The sequence below is a fragment of the Bos taurus genome, chromosome 13, assembly GCF_002263795.3.
Source record: "Bos taurus isolate L1 Dominette 01449 registration number 42190680 breed Hereford chromosome 13, ARS-UCD2.0, whole genome shotgun sequence".
Lineage (NCBI taxonomy): Eukaryota > Metazoa > Chordata > Mammalia > Artiodactyla > Bovidae > Bos > Bos taurus.
The window spans coordinates 53903525-53919023 of NC_037340.1; the positions used below are offsets into that span (position 1 = coordinate 53903525).

At 53.0% G+C, this 15499-nt stretch overlaps 1 protein-coding gene and 1 non-coding gene across 5 annotated transcripts in view; one reads left to right on the forward strand and one right to left on the reverse strand.

The window, feature by feature from the left end:
• Nucleotides 1-499: 499 nt before the first annotated feature.
• Nucleotides 500-591, forward strand: MIR1388 (microRNA mir-1388). Its single transcript, NR_036335.1, has one exon. It is a non-coding gene; the product is annotated as a microRNA mir-1388 (primary transcript).
• Nucleotides 592-4090: 3499 nt separating this feature from the next.
• Nucleotides 4091-15499, reverse strand: part of DNAJC5 (DnaJ heat shock protein family (Hsp40) member C5) — a 29012-nt gene continuing 17603 nt past the window's right edge. For 2 of the 4 annotated variants that reach the window (NM_174533.4, XM_010811366.4), the window contains 4 exons: nt 10051-10168; nt 9074-9287; nt 8257-8428; nt 4091-7853 (listed from right to left, as the gene is read on the reverse strand). In NM_174533.4, the coding sequence (NP_776958.2) occupies nt 7750-7853; nt 8257-8428; nt 9074-9287; nt 10051-10157 (597 nt within the window). In that variant the 5' untranslated portion in view covers nt 10158-10168 and the 3' untranslated portion in view covers nt 4091-7749. Of the gene's footprint in view, nt 7854-8100; nt 8174-8256; nt 8429-9073; nt 9288-10050; nt 10169-15499 lie in introns of those variants that run through there. The other 2 variants (NR_120605.1, XR_236996.4) reach the window with 2 other exon arrangements.

A 15499-nucleotide genomic window follows, 5' to 3' on the forward strand; every position in this document is an offset into this window, starting at 1 on the left:
CACATCCTGCCAGGACCCTGAGGGGTGGCAGAAGTGGTCACCTTCCAAACAGACCTGATGAATGGGTCTTTGGGGTGCCACTGGAGAAAGGGGCAATTCCTCCAGCCTCAGGGAGCCTCCCAGTCGCAGAAACAGCACCAGGGTTCAAGGTCCAGGACTGGAGCCACTGGGGACTTCCAGCATGAGGAGAAGCTGGGTGGTGCTGGTGGGGCCAGAGAAGCCCATCCCCAGGCAAACCGCTCAGGCTGCGTGCCAGCTGGGACTGATGAGTGGCCCCTTGTGTTGCTCTCTGGGCACCTGGGCTGCTGTGGCCCCAGGAGAGGCCAGGGGGTGGGGGACGAACCTGAGGAGTAGCTGAGGGTGGGCCTGCAGCCTGGAGAGACCCTCAGAGCCTGGGCCAGGACAGACCCCGAGCCCCTCCCTCACTTGTCCAGAGGCTCCTGGGACACGAGGTGAGGAACCCCAAAGAATAATGAGCCTTCGAAAGCCCCGTCAGCCGCCTGGGCGGTGCCTTCAGGACTGTCCAACCTGAGAATGGTGAGCATCCAGGGACAATCTCAGGTTTGTCAGCCCGCAAGGTGCCGTCCCCTCCCCAGCAGCAGCAAGGGGCACATGGACTCCAGCAGAAGGGTGTGTACAGTCTGGGTAAGGATTCCACCCATCAGAGTGTCTCAGTTCTCCGCTGGGACACCAGGAGTCAAGAAGAAACCGCCAGATGCCAGTGTCCTGGGTTTGGCTTGATACAGCCTGAAGTGCTCCAGGGTGAGTCCCAGTTAGAGTCGTTTGTACATGTTTCAGCGCTGAGCCCCTGTACGAGGCAGCCAGAGACGCTGCACGACAGGCTGCATGGTGCTGGGACACTTCCAGACCCTCCAAGGTCAAGCTGAGAGCTGGGGCGGGGGCAGGAAGGGAGGGGGCCGTGGATTCACTTTTGAAGGAACAGGGCAGGGGGCAGCAGGTGGGTTTTAGCTGTGCTTAGAAGGGTGAGAAAAGGGCAACTAGCAACGGGGTTCGCGGGGACCCAGGTGTGTGACCCCGAGGAGGGCCCTGGTTGGGAGCCCTGGAGAGCAGAGCGAGGATACATCCGCTGGGGCGGCGGACAGGTGGGTGGGCCTAGTTCCCTGGCGAGGCCCTGGGCGCGGGAGCTCACCGGCTGGCTTCCAACTAGGGGCGGAGAACCGCCCCGGCGTCACGTGTCTGGGGGTGGGACTGGCGCTGGCTTGGACCCTCCCCAACAGCCACCACGCCCCCTAGTCCCAGCGCGAGCCGAGTATCCCAGCGCGAGCAGAGTATCCCGGCCCGGGCCTGCTGGGGGCCGCGCTCCGGGACGGAAAGAGAATGGACAGGACTGGAAGGAGCCGCGGTCCAGGGCGCCGCGGGTGCTGCCTCGGGGCCCCCCGAAGTTCTGGGGAGCCTGAGAAGGGGGCCTCCCTGAGACCGAGGAAGCCCAGTTCTCAGGACTTGGAGAGGATGGGTGACCGGTCGCGCCAGGGACAGGGGTTACCGCATAGCGATGGGATCTTCCCGCCGGGACGGGCCGCGCGGGGTCCTCGGGGCCCCGAGCCCGACCGACACCGGAGACGCTACTCCAAGAGGGCACGTGACTGCGGGCGCGTCCGGCCCCCCGCGCCCACGTGGCCCGCGCTCCCCTCCGGGCCGCGTCTTGCCAAGTTGTTGCCGGGTTTCCTTGAACCAGGAGAACTCCCGGGACCGCTGGCCCGTCGCGGGGCCTTAGTCTGCAGCTGCCGCTTGGGTTCCTGGAATAAAGCTCATCACGCGGTGACGTCGAAGGCAACGTAGGCGGGGGAGGGGGCGGGCTGCCTCGAAGCCAGCGTAGGGGAGCCCACGCGATACGGCCCCGCGCTCAACCTACTTGGACGCAGATTACCTGCGCCAGGTCTGCCGGGAGCGAGTGGGGAGACGTGAGCCGCCGCCACCGCCCACATCCCCATGGCAGACCCGCCCCTCCTCGTGGTCAGGCCCCACACGCCGAACACGTGCTGGGTGGGGCTGCCTCTCGGTACTTCCCGGGGGTGTGGGAGGTAGGACAGGGAAGGGAAGCGGGAGGTGTCCCTAAGACCGTACCCACACGCTGCGACCACGACTTCTGCTAAGAGCCCAGGGTCCTAAGACTGGGCACAGAAGAGCAAAGGGCACTGGGGGGACTTCATCCATGCCCGGGGCCCTCAGTCCTCCTAAACAAAGGCCAGGAGGGGCGGAGGTCCCGTTGCCCACCACTCTGCATCCCCATCATTAAATTGGTTTCGTGTTGTCACGTCCTATTTCTGTCAGTATCTCAGGTAGAAAATACTGAAAATGAGGAAAAACGTCTGAGGATGCTCAGGCTGGCAGGGAAGTAGGAAGGGGCCTTCCTCTCTGAATGTGCAGGGCATTTGGGGCCACCAATCACGGGGAGGTTTCCAGAGCCTGCCCAGTGGTAGTCCCTGGCCAGGGTAGCGCAGCTCTGCTTCATCAGCCAGGAAATAAAACCACCTGTGTCCTCAAGTGACAAGACCACCAACCACTTGTGGTTGATTCATATGATATATGCTGTACAGAAATTAAAATAACCAGATGTAGCCACATGGATTAAAAAAAAAAAACCTACATTGAATGAACACTCACAGTGATTTAGTGCTGTACAGTTGATGTAAATCTTAGAAATCAGTGGTACATTCCAGATGCTGACACTGGTTGTTGTTCAGTAAGTAACTAAGTCGTGTCTGACTCTGCAACCACATGAACTGTAACATCACTTCTCTGTCCATCACTGTCTCCCTGAGTTTGCTCAAACTCATGTCTATTGAGTCAGTGATGCCATCCAACCATCTCATCCTCTGTCACTCCCTTCTCCTCTTGCCCTCAGTTTTCCCCAGCATCAGGGTCTTTTCCAGAGTCAGCTCTTTATATCAGGTGGCCAAAGTGTTGGAACGTCAGCTACCCTGACACTGGTAGGCAGGGTTTAAAACCATAAACAGAAGTGGGCTGAAGTGCCTAGTGGCCACCTCTGGATCCCCGGGAGAGAGGTACAAAGGGGTCTTTATTATGTTTTCCCTTTAATTCTTGGCTGTTCTGGATCTCCCTTGCTTTGCACAGGCTCTCTCTAGTTGTGGTGGGTGGGGGCTGCTCTTTATTGAGGTACACGGGCTTCTGATTGCAGTGGCTTCTAGTGTGGAGCACAGGCTCTAGGCACACAGGTTTCAGTACTTGCAGCACTCAGGCTCAGTAGTTTTGGTGTGCAGGCTCCAGGGTGTGCAGGCTTCAGGAGTTGTGGCACACAGGCTTAGTAGCACCATGGCATGTGAAATCTCCCTGGGCCAGGGATTGAACCCATGTCCTCTACATTGGCAGGTGGATTCTTATCCACTCTGCCACCAAGGAAATCCTCTTTTTGGAAAAAAAAAAAAAATCCACTGGCCCACCAGGGAAGTCCCTATCTTTTTGTGGAAAATCTAAATTAAATTACTTCATGTTTGTTATGTCCAAATAGTGCTTCCAGGTGTTTGTTATATTATTTTTATGCTTTAATTTTTTTTTCAAATCATTTCTGCCTTGCTCTTCACTAAGACCAAAGACACAGAAGAAAGATCAGCACCCCCACCTGAGGAGCACAGCCAAGAGGGGCCAATACCCGCTGCGACGTGGAAGGTGACACCTGCAGCCGAAGACTGGTGTTTCTGGAGGCAGCTGCTCCCTACCGTCTTGTGGAGCCAGGGAGTCAGACCCAGGGGCCATGTGGCTTCGGGTGGCCTCTGCCACCTAATGCCAGGGTCCCCAGGGTCTGAGCCATCCTGATGTGAGAAGGCACACATGGTGGACATGAACACCCAGACACGGACACCACGGGGCAGAGATGGAGCCTCCTGCAAGAGCCCAAGACTGGATGCTTGTCTTGGGGGTGAGGAGACAGGTACAAAGGCAGCTGCCTGTACTGTGTCCAGGGGTGCCCGATGGGGCACAGGATGTCACCTGCCCCTCTCTCCCTACCATCAACCTCAGGAGGGCCAAGGAGGTTAGCTGCCCCCAGAGTGTAAGACTCCCCCCAAAATAGGATTATGCAGGGATCATTAAATAAGACATACACCTGGTCTGCAGTGAAAACATTTATTTTTTACAAGTAATCTTTATTATAGGTCAACATTCAGACATAGAGACCATCACCATGGGAAACTTCCGTGACCCCTCAGCCTAGCCCCAGGTGTGTGCACGGGCTCAGGACAGAGGTCGGACCCCAGCAGCAGGACAAACCAGCACATGGACGACCATGGTCCATGAACCCGCATTTAGCTTCTAACCACAACGTATACAGGTTTCAGTGTAAACTGCTTCCCCTGCCCACCCGAAACACCATCCCATTTCCAAGGAGATAAAACCGACCAGAAGTTGCTGAGCACAGGACCCACGCCCAGCCTCTTCCCTGAGGTGAGGTAGGAGAATAATGTCCAAGCTGGAGCCCATCTCCTACCTCACAGGGACCCTCTGGGTGGGTCTGGGGTCAGGAGAGAGACCCCTTGGAATGCGGCTTTGTCACTGGTTGTATCTGATGCCTAGAAAATGGGTTTTAATGTTTCAAAGGAGGGAGGGGTTGAGACACTCACCTCAGGGGTCAGGTGAGTCCCCAGGGATAGGGAGGCAGCCCTGCCCCCCACCCCCAGAGGCTGACACCTGGCCTGCCACCCACACCTATCCCAGGACACAACAGGGTCGGGGTTTCCTTCTGTGCGCAGCAGGCCAGCTTGCCCAGACCCCTGCTCCTGCCCACTGATCAAGAAACCAGAGGCAGTTTTGGAGCCAACATTTATTGTACTGTCGCTTTGCCCTGGACGGCAGCAGTCACGCTGCTGGGTGATATATACATATACACATATGTACACACACTGCCCACACCTACAGCAGAGACGACGCCAACCGTGCTTGAAAGGACAGTAAAAATGTAGCTTTTGCCAATTCCACAGGAGAAGGAGTCACAACCAAAAAAGCATAACAGGAATCCTGTGTCACATGGGTTCACAGCTCAGAATACTGGGAAAGGAATGAGATCAGTCACTTTTCACACCCTCTCACCACACCCCACAAGCAAGCTGTGTCCCTGGCGGGGCTTGCTGAGAGCCAGGGAAGGGCGGACAGGGCCCCCAGGCTCTGGGCACCCACCCACTCACTGGAGGTCTCACACCAGGTGCCAGGGAGGCTGCCCATCTGCCCTGGAACAGGTCCTCCGCCCCACCCAGAGCAGAAGCGCCATGTCCATGTTCCCTAATGGGTTCCTCGTGGTGCTGGCTGCTCAACTGATCAGAGAAGCAGGAAGGCTCACACACGAGCGGTAACGTCTGAAGCAGTTTGAAAACAGAATAACGCCCAAGGAAGACAAGAGACCACGTCACCAAGCAGAAACAGAAATCTACAGGCCACCAGCCTCTGACCGCCCCTCAGCCACTCCCATGCTCCTGCAGCACCACAGGGCACCCCAGCACTAGCCACAGCACTTCTCCTTTCCCGCCACAGCAGGGAGAGGGTCGTCTCCTCTGAACACACGAACAGGGGATGCTCCAGACACAATACGCTGCTCACCAGGGAAACACAGCCAGGGGCCTAGGTCTCCAGTCAGGGTGAGTGCCTGAAGGTTCCCAGACTTTTTCTGCTTCCAGATCAACAAACTGGACACGCAGGACACACAGGGTCTGAGTCAGGGTCAGGTGAAGGGGCATGGTCTAGACCTAGCAGGTGCTGGCTCCTTGGGGACCTGGGCCTCATGCAGTCGTTACCATCACCAGGAGAATTGTTGTCATTGTCATCATGATTTACTAGATTTTTGCAATTCTGTGGGAGACTGGGTTCAACAAACCTGCAGACCTGCCCCTTTTCCATGGCACCCTGGTCTCTAGGGGATCGTCACGATTCCAGCAGATGAGCAGTAAGATTCCGGAACTGAGACACACCTGGCAAGGGACTCACCCTGACTTGTGGGGGGGTGGGTCTTGGAGTCTTCCACCCGCAAAGCAACACACCCACCCACTGCAGAAGGGGCGCCTGCCTGCCTTGCTAGAGTCCAAGCTTTGAACTTGTTTTTTGGCCATTCTGGGGAAAAACAACTCGTTTCCTAAGCTATTTCCAGAAACAGGATGGCTGACTAGGGCCTGCTCTCAGGCTGAATTCTTGATGTCTGCCTGGGGCTGGCACCAAAGACCAGCCTCCTCCCTGGTCCTGGACAGGTCAAATAACTGATTCCTTGTTCTTTTAAGAAGTCTGATTTTAGCATGTTATTTCTAATTTAATACCAGTGCATTTATCTCACCTCTCACTGAATGTCTTCATGATCATTTTCACAGGCAAAAACCCCAAATAAAACAATACCATTAAGTGCCTCTGGACCTGGTGATTGCAGAGCACAGCACAGCGAGTAAGCTGGGGCCGTGGGTAGGCAGGTGGTGTGGGGGACAGTGGCTCTGGGAGGGTGTCCTGGTGCGTCTGACCTCCTCACGTGCAGCCCCTGCCCACAACCTCCCCCACTGGACACTGAGGAGGAGTCCAGTGGTCACTAGGTTCATTCTGCAGAAACCAGGCAGGCCTGCTTGGGCCACACAGGTCTCGAGGTGCAGGTGTGACACAGGCCCAGCACAAGCACGTCTCCAAGTCCTCACAGTGGTGGACTACCCCAGGGCTAGACGCAGACAAGACAGACTGGCTTCCGACAGTCCACAGGTGGTGGTGCTGAGACAGGTGAGAAAGCTTCTGTGGTCTGGCTGCAGGTGAATGAGCCAAGGGGACCGAGGCCTCCTGGGGACTGACCCTCTCCCCAGAGTGTGCCTTTGGTCCAGCTGGTCCTTCCTCCATGAGCTCGACATCTCTAACTGCCCAAACCATCCACAATGGCCAAAGGGAGCAGGTGGAGGAAAGTGGATTGGAGGTGGGTTGGGGGTGGGAAGCAAGAGGGCTATGCAGCCCACTCACCACCGGCAGCCTGGATTCAGCCCCTCTGACCACCACTAATTGGGCCGCTGATACCATCTGTGGTTCTTGGAGGTCCAAGAAAGGATTACAAAGAGGCCAGGTGGGCCTGAAGGAATGTGGAGGGCAGTGCAGGGAAGGGGAGCATGGAGGCTGCAGGGACGTCCCAGCAGGGGAGGGAGCACACTCGAAGCACAGGGGCCTCAGGTCAGATACGGGAATACCTGCCATGAGGTGAAGCAGATGAGGTGAGCGTGAGTACCACAGGGCAACACCCCGGGACTGGGAGCCAGGCCCAGCTCCTTCCTGTCAAGTGAGTCCAGAGGCCCTGTCTGTGGCTGCAAGGTAGGCAGACAGGGCAGGGAGCAGACCCCACAGCTTCCATCAGGCAGCACCTGCCTCAGGCCCCCATGAAAACAGGAAACAGAGTGCCCATCCCGCCTGAGCCCACCTGGTGGTGAGGGACCACAAGGGCCATCCACCCGCCACGCCAACCTGCCTGAGAGTCCTGAGGCAGCCCCACGTCCGGTGAATGCAGTCTGGCTGCAACACGCCCACAACACAGACAGACATGGACATAACCCATACATGCTATTAAAAAAGGAAACAACAGAAGATGAAGAAGACCGTAGCTAAACTGCTTTAAATACTGCATGCTACGCACTTCATGTGTCGGGGGTGGATGGGCGGGCACAGAGGCGGGTCGGCGCGGCCCTCCTGGGGCCAGGGCGGCTCCCACGCCATCTCTGTGACTACAGTTCATGATTCTAAGGTTGAGTGGCCGGGTGCTGACTGATCCTGGATTTAGTTGAACCCATCGGTGTGGTAGCTGGGGTGGGAGTCAGCCGTGAGCTGGGTGGTCTCCGTGGCAGACGCCGGCTGGATGACGATCGGCGTGTCTGCGGCCTCTGCAAGCAAGTGACACGCATGGAGTGAGGTCAGGCCAGTGAGCTTCATGGCCCCGACACTGTGTGACACACTCAGCCGCCTGGTGGCTCGACTGGGGTCAGAGGTCGTAGGACAAGCACTCGAAAGGGTGACGCTGCCTGGACCTCTGCCCCACACGGCCTTCCTCAGCGGCCTCGGCCCTTGGCCCTCCCCGCCTACTCGGCTGCCACAGTCTGTGGCGGGGACAGCCCTCCGAGCCTGCTTTACCTCCAGCGTCCACGTTCACACCTCAACCGTCCCGCTGCCACCACAAACACTCCCGCACAGTGTCAGTGCCCTCCTGTTTGATGAGACAGGGCGACACGTTCAGGGCCCGCTCCAGGCCCGCCCCTCGCGCACCACCCGGGCGGTGGGCGCACTCACCCCTCTCATCGGACTGCAGCTGCGCCTCCAGGTCCTCGGGGGACACATAGAACTCCGTCTCCTCCCCCTCAGGCGCCTTGGGCTTGCACTTGCCACAGCAGCAGTTGAAGCAGCAGCAGAGGCAGCAGCAACAGTAGCAGCAGGTGAGGAGCCCACAGAAGATGAACAGGGCCTGGGGGGAGGGGGACAGGGCTGTGTGAGGAAGCCGGGGCCTGGCCCTCACCCCCGCCGACCCCAGTTACAGAGGGGTCCTCAACCAACAGTGGATTCTTTCCCAGATCAAGAAGAATAAAGAACAGTAAGACAGGAAGACAGGAAAGGCAGAAAGAAAGACCAGCTGCATAAGAAGAGTAAATTTTGAAGGGGGGCGGGGGGGGGAGGGGGACTGGCAGCCGCCGGACTGGCTTCCAACAGCACAGTGCCCGGCAGTGAGCCACACTCTCGGGCCTTACATGGCATATGCTTTGAATAAAATCAGGAAATCAAGTAATGTTACCATATAAAACAATACTATCTTTTCAAGTTTCTCAAGGTAGACATTTCAAACACATCTTCTCAATCACAAAAACAAATCTCTCCACACTGTGATGACAAAAGTGTGTTTCCTGTTTCTATCACAGTGACGCATAAAAGAAAATGCTGTGGATGCCACCCTTCAGCACAGGCCCCACTCTGTGCATCCAGGTCAGCTGCAGGCAGGCCACCAGGCCAGCGAAAGCTGCTGGGACTGGACCTTTGCTGTATCCACAGGGATGAGGAGCCTGCCACATGCCCAGACCCACCCGCCAGGATGCGAGTGTGGGAGTCGCAGCCTCACCTTGGCCCACCAGCTGGAGAGCACAAAGTAGGTGTTCACGTTCTCCTCCCCGAACTGCTCGGCCACGTAGAGCCCCAGTGAGCCGTACTTGTCGTAGATGTTTCTTTTCGTGGCGTCCGTCAAGATGGCGTGGGCGTTGTTGATCTCCTTAAACTTGTCTGCAGCCTCCGGGTTATCAGGGTTCTTGTCAGGGTGGTATTTCAAGGCCAGCTTCCTGCAAACCAAAACCATCTGCTGGTTGTGCATTTTGTATTCACCCACTGGATGGAGGGCTAGCAGAGACACATTTACCCGTCACCAGCTCCCCTGCTAACTTTCCACAGAACTCAAGAACGCCAGGGTCAACAGAAATTTCTGCAATCGTCCAGAGCCATCCACAGAGGAGCAGGTGCCCTGTGAGAGCTTACCTGCAAGCAGCCTGCTCCAATCCCCCCAGGAGCTGCCAGCCCTACTGCTGCCCTCTAGTGTCCCGGACGCTCATTGAACATTTGTCAAATGGAGGCAAGGGCAGCGACTGGGCAGCAAAGGCTTTTTAAATGTGTCTGATAAGGAGATAAGGGAGACCATAAAGGACTGTGTCAGGTGGTTGCATCAATGACAGTGTCTTAGAGACACTGCATGGGGTGGGGGTGGGGCAAGCTCAGAGGGAAGGCCGCCCCAGGGTGTGGAGACTAACCCACAGTCACAGCTCAGCACACTCAGACCTGCCCCCCAGGCCTCTACTCCAGGGCAGGGAGTTCAAATGACCCACAAGGAGCTGTTTAGTTTAGTTTTTAAAATTTATTTATGTAAGGGGCTGTGTTTTTTTTTTTTTTTTAATTTATTTATACAAGGGACTGTTTTCTGTTGCCCAGAAAACATTAAGGTAACAATCATGAGATACAATAGAACTGCTACTGTGACCCTGCAAGTAGGCCAGGGAAACAGGGAGATATAAGACAGCCATGCAGGAGCTGCTGGGGGTGGAGGCTTCTTACCGGTAGGACTTCTTAATGTCATCCGAGGTTGCGTTCTTATCCAGCCCCAGTACATGGTACAGGGACTCCCCAGAGGTAGAGAGTGAGCGCTGTCTCTGGTCTGCCATGGCACGCTAGTCTACAAGGAGAACACAGAGAAAATATCAGAAAATACAGATTAAAACTCCCAGCACAGAGCAGACAGACTTGATTCTATTTGAGGCAAAAAATTACAGCACTCTGTGGGGGTCACAACACACACAAATACAACACATTCATCTACAGCAGAAAGGAGTGAGGAGTGGTCCCACGTTAAGATAAGGGGCAGTTTCTGACTGCTACAATATTGTCACCCTACTGCTACTGCTAAGTCACTTCAGTCGTGTCCGACTCTGTGCGACCCCATAGACGGCAACCCACCAGGCTCCCCCGTCCCTGGGATTCTCCAGGCAAGAACACTGGAGTGGGTTGCCATTTCCTTCTCCAATGCATGAAAATGAAAAGTGAAAGTGAAGGCGCTCAGTCGTGTCCGACCCTCAGCAACCCCATGGACTGCAGCCTTCCAGGCTCCTCCATCCATGGGATTTTCCAGGCAAGAGTACTGGAGTGGGGTGCCATTGCCTTCTCCGACTGTCACCCTAAGTAGGCTATAAAAATTTAAGTATGTTTACCACAATCCCTTGAGCAACCTCTAAGTAAAAACATAAGGGGGCCTAGCTAGAAAGCTGAAAGAAAAATGAGAAGGAAACTCTACAGATGAAAAGCTCCAGTGAAACGAAGACACTGTCAAATGGATAAAAATGCAAGAGACACACTTTAAAAACAGGGTCTCAAAATACATAAAAAAGTTTTGACAAATAAGGGGAGAAGCAGACAATTTCACAGTCACAAAAATCTTAACACCCCTCTCTCAGAAACTGACAGAACAGAAACACACACAAAGTTAGGGAAAATGCCAACAATCTGAAGAACACTATCAACCAACATTACCCAATTACTTGTGTGACACCCACATCCACAGAACTTACACTTTTACATGATGGGCCTTAAAACAAGCTCCCAAAAATCTAAATGGACAGAGGGCTTCCCTGGTAGCTCAGCAGTAAAGAATCTGCCTGCTCATGTAGGGGACACGGCTCAATCCCTGGTCCGGGAGGATTTCACATGCTGTGGAGCAATGAAGACCGTGCACCACAACGGCTGAGCTGCAGCTTAGAGCTTGTGCTCTGCTACGAGAGAAGCCACTGCAATAAGCCTGTGTACCACAACTAGAGCTGCCTGTGTGCAGCAACGAAGACCCACACAGCCGAAATTAAAAAAAAAATTAAATGGACTGAACTCGTATACAGTATGTCCCCAACAGGAACAGATTAGAGACCCAAAAGGAAAGTATCTAGGAAAACCTCAGTGTTTACTATGAAAACAATACACTTTGAAACAGCATGCAGTTCAAAGAAAAGAAGACAGACATCATTTCTAAATTCATTACTAATGTAACAATCTGTGTGTGATTATAAGCTACTACTTAAAAATAAGTTGGTGTATATATATATATATCATAGTTGCCAAAACTCAGAAGCAAGCAGGATGTCCTTCAGCAGGTGATGGATAAAAAACTGTGGTACATCCAGACAGTGGAGTGTTACTTAGCACTGACTGAAATGAGCTACCAAACCATGAAAAGACACAGAGCAGCCTAAATGCATTGAACTCAGTGAAGGAAGCTGATCAGAAAGAGCTACACACACGCTGCAGGACCCTACCAGTCTAACACTCTGGAGAAGACAGACCTATGAAGACAGTAGAAAGACCGGGGTTTGCCAGGGGCTGGGGGCAGGGAGGATGAACAGGCAGAGCACAGAGGGTTTTTACTGCAGTGAAACTATTCTGATACCACAATGCTACATACACATCATCATTACATTTGTCAGAATCAGAAGAATGTGCAACACCAAGAGTGAGCCCTGATGTAAACTGTGGACTTGAGTTAATCTGTATCAATGTTAGACCATCACTCTAAACAATGTACCACTCAATGCCAAAAAACTGGGACTGGGGGCAGAGGCAGGAAGTACAAGGCAACTCTCTGAACAGTGTACTCAATTTTTGTGTAAACCTAAAACTGCCCCAAACAGTTCTACTATCCTCAGAGACTGAAATTACAGCAATCTATGACCACAAGGAGCACAGAAAGAGAATGCAGGCTCCGGAAATCACCATCTGAGCAGGGAAGCTGTCAACAAAGCAGAGGGCATAACTGCCTGTAACAGCTAGAGGCCAGAGAACAGAGGAGGCATGATTCAAGGAACATCGGAAGGGAACCAGCATATGCAAAGTAGAAAACCAGAAGCTCCATCTAGTGGGAATTTGAAAGGCAGAGAATACAGCCAACTGAGAAAGAAATAGTCAACCAAAAACAAAATTAGTGCTGACAGAAAACACAAGTGTGCAAACTGCAGCCCCGCAGAGCAGAGCAGCAAGGTCAAACGTCCATGTCCTGGGCGCTGAGAACTTCCCCAAACAAAACATGCTTCCAGCTCTAAGGAGAAAGGAGTTTCGTCCTAAGAGCCCATCAATGCAGGAGTTTGGGAAAAGCACAGCTTGCATATCCTGAACGAACCAACGATCTGGACAGCACTTCAGCAAAATGAGGAAGGAAATCAAGAAACAGGAAAAGGAGAACATGTGGTAAGAAGAGTGGCGGCAACTGCTTCAGAGGAGGGTCACTTCTGATCACAACCAGGACACAAGCACATGAACTCCCTCCAGACTGGGTTCCTCAGGGACCAGGCTCCCCCAGGCACAACGACAACTGTCACAGGCACAAACAGAAGCACAGAGAGGTGCAGTCAGGACCCAAGCCAAACCAAAGGGCACAAAGAACGTTGTGACGTTGGTGTGTCACCGTCGAGCCTCACTGCCATCCAGAGCCGATGGGCTCTGGAACCAGGGTAAGCCCAGTTCTAATAGCTTCCAGCTGTCGGCATGGCCAGGTCACTGCAGCACTTGGCGTTTACCTCATCTGGATTAGAAACAAGGACACACGTCCTCACTACCAGGGCAGGGCCTGCAGGGAGCTCAGAACCCTCAATGATGTTAATGACAGCATATTCTCGTCAAGTCTCCATTACTAAGAATTTACTCTACAGCAGAAGTAACTTGACTATGTCAAGTTTATTATTACTTGCTAAGTAATTTTTTTGGTCCTGAGAACTGTTCTAGAAAATACAACTTTGACAAATTACTTTTTATTCTCAGCTACTCAGTTCCTACTGAATAACCCTTTTACAGCCCACCCACAGAAAAATACCAACAACTAATACTTTCGTATCTGCTCCACAGAAGTTAACTACATCATCAACTGTGTTGTTGTTCAGTCATTAAATCATGTCCAACTCTGACCTCATGGACTGCAGCACACCAGGCTTCCCTGTCCTTCACCATCTCCCGGGGTTTGCTAAAACTCACGTTCATTGTATTGGTGATGCCACCCGACCATCTCATCTTCAGTTACCCCGTTCTTCTCCTGCCCTTGATCTTTCCCAGCATCAGGGTCATTTCCAATGAGTTGGCTGTTCACATCAGGTGGCCAAAGTATTGAAGCTTCAGTTTCAGCATCAGTCTTCCCAATGAATATTCAGGGTTGATTTTCTTTAGGATTGACTGGTTTGATCTCCCTGCTGTCCAGGGGACTCTCAAAAGTCCTCTTCAGCACCGAAATTGGAAAGCGTCAATTCTTCAGTGCTCAGCCTTCTTTATGGTCCAATTCTCATATCCATACATGACTACTAGAAAAACCATAGCTTTGACTAGACAGACTTTTGTTGGCAAAGTGATGTCTTTGCTTTTGAATATGCCATCTAGGTTTGTCACGGCTTTTCTTCCAAGCAAGCATCTTTTAATTTCATGGTTGCAGTCACCATTCACGGTGATTTGGGAGCCCAAGAAAATAAAGTCTGTCACTGTTTTCATTTTTTGCCCATTTATTTGCCATGAAGTGATGGGACCGGATGCCATGATAGTTTTTTGAGTGTTGAGTTTTAAGAGGTGCCAGCTACTTAATGTGACTGACGAGAAGGCCCTGTGAAACTTTAGCATCTAAGTCAAGACTCCCCAGCACCACTTATGCCTGAGACTTCCATGCTCCTGCACCAAGTGGCAGAATTTCCTGGTCTACGACAAAACCACCCCGAGGAAACACAACACACACGTGGATGAGTCAGGGTGAGCCAGTCTCTGTGATTCACACCTGCCTCTTCACGCACAGACAGACCACTGACTAGTAAAACCTTAAAGTTAGATTTCTTAACTTCAGTGAACTGCCAGCACCTATATCCAAATTTTAAGGCCAATATTTGTTTAATAATAAATATACCTCTTGCTGCTGCTACTGCTAAGTCACTTCAGTGGTGTCCGACTCTGTGCGACCCCATAGACGGCAGCCCACCAGGCTCCGCCGTCCCTGGGATTCTCCAGGTAGGAACACTGGAGTGGGTTGCCATTTCCTTCTCCAATGCATGAAAGTGAACAGTGAAAGTGAAGTCGCTCAGTCGTGTCCGACCCTCAGCGACCCCATGGACGGCAGCCTACTGGGCTCCTCCGTCCATGAGATTTTCCAGGCAAAAGTACTGGAATGGGTTGTCATACACCTCTTGAAACCCAGCCAAATAAATAAGTAAATAAAAATATTATAAAAAAATAAACACATCTCTTCAAACCCAGGGATTAAAAACCAGGTTCCACGTTCTGAGTCCCTGGTACCCACAGCTTCCCCTCCCCAACCGGGAGCTGGAGCCCCTATGGCGCTGGGCACCAGAGTGTGGTGGGGCAGGACAGGACCTTCGGAGTAGACATCGGCACCACCAGGCAGGTTCTCCCCACAGAAGAGCAGGCTCATGCTCACACAGATCAAGACTGTTGGGAACCAAGAGCTTCCAAAAAAACGAGGTGGTGATAAAATCCAGCCAGTTAAGACGGGAAGCCAGGGTGACAGGTCTGCAGGCAAGTGACAAATGCACAGAAATGCAAGAACCCACCTAAGGAGCAGCAACAGGCCGACTGTGAACCTCCTGGACCGCATGGTGGGGGTGACGATACAGTGGGGCAGCCCCATGGGTGCCCCTGGGTAAAGGTGAGGGGGCAGCAATTTCATTGGTATCACCTCCATCTCGTTTGCCAAATTCAAGGAAAACTGGAACAAACACTTTTACTTAAAAGACGATGTGAATATCTTCAGAATGTGTCTGGTGATCTGGTTGTTTCTGAGAAGCACCAGGGAGTAGAGGTTAAAATATTTCTTCTTAAAAAAAAAAAAAAAAAAAATTTCTTCTTGGACTTTCCCGGGGCATATAGTGTATGGGAATCCACCTGCCAATGCAGGGGACACAGGTTCAAACCCTGATTCCAGGAAGATTCCACATATTGTGGAGCAACTAAACTGGTGAGCCGCAACTACTGAGCCCTCGCCCTA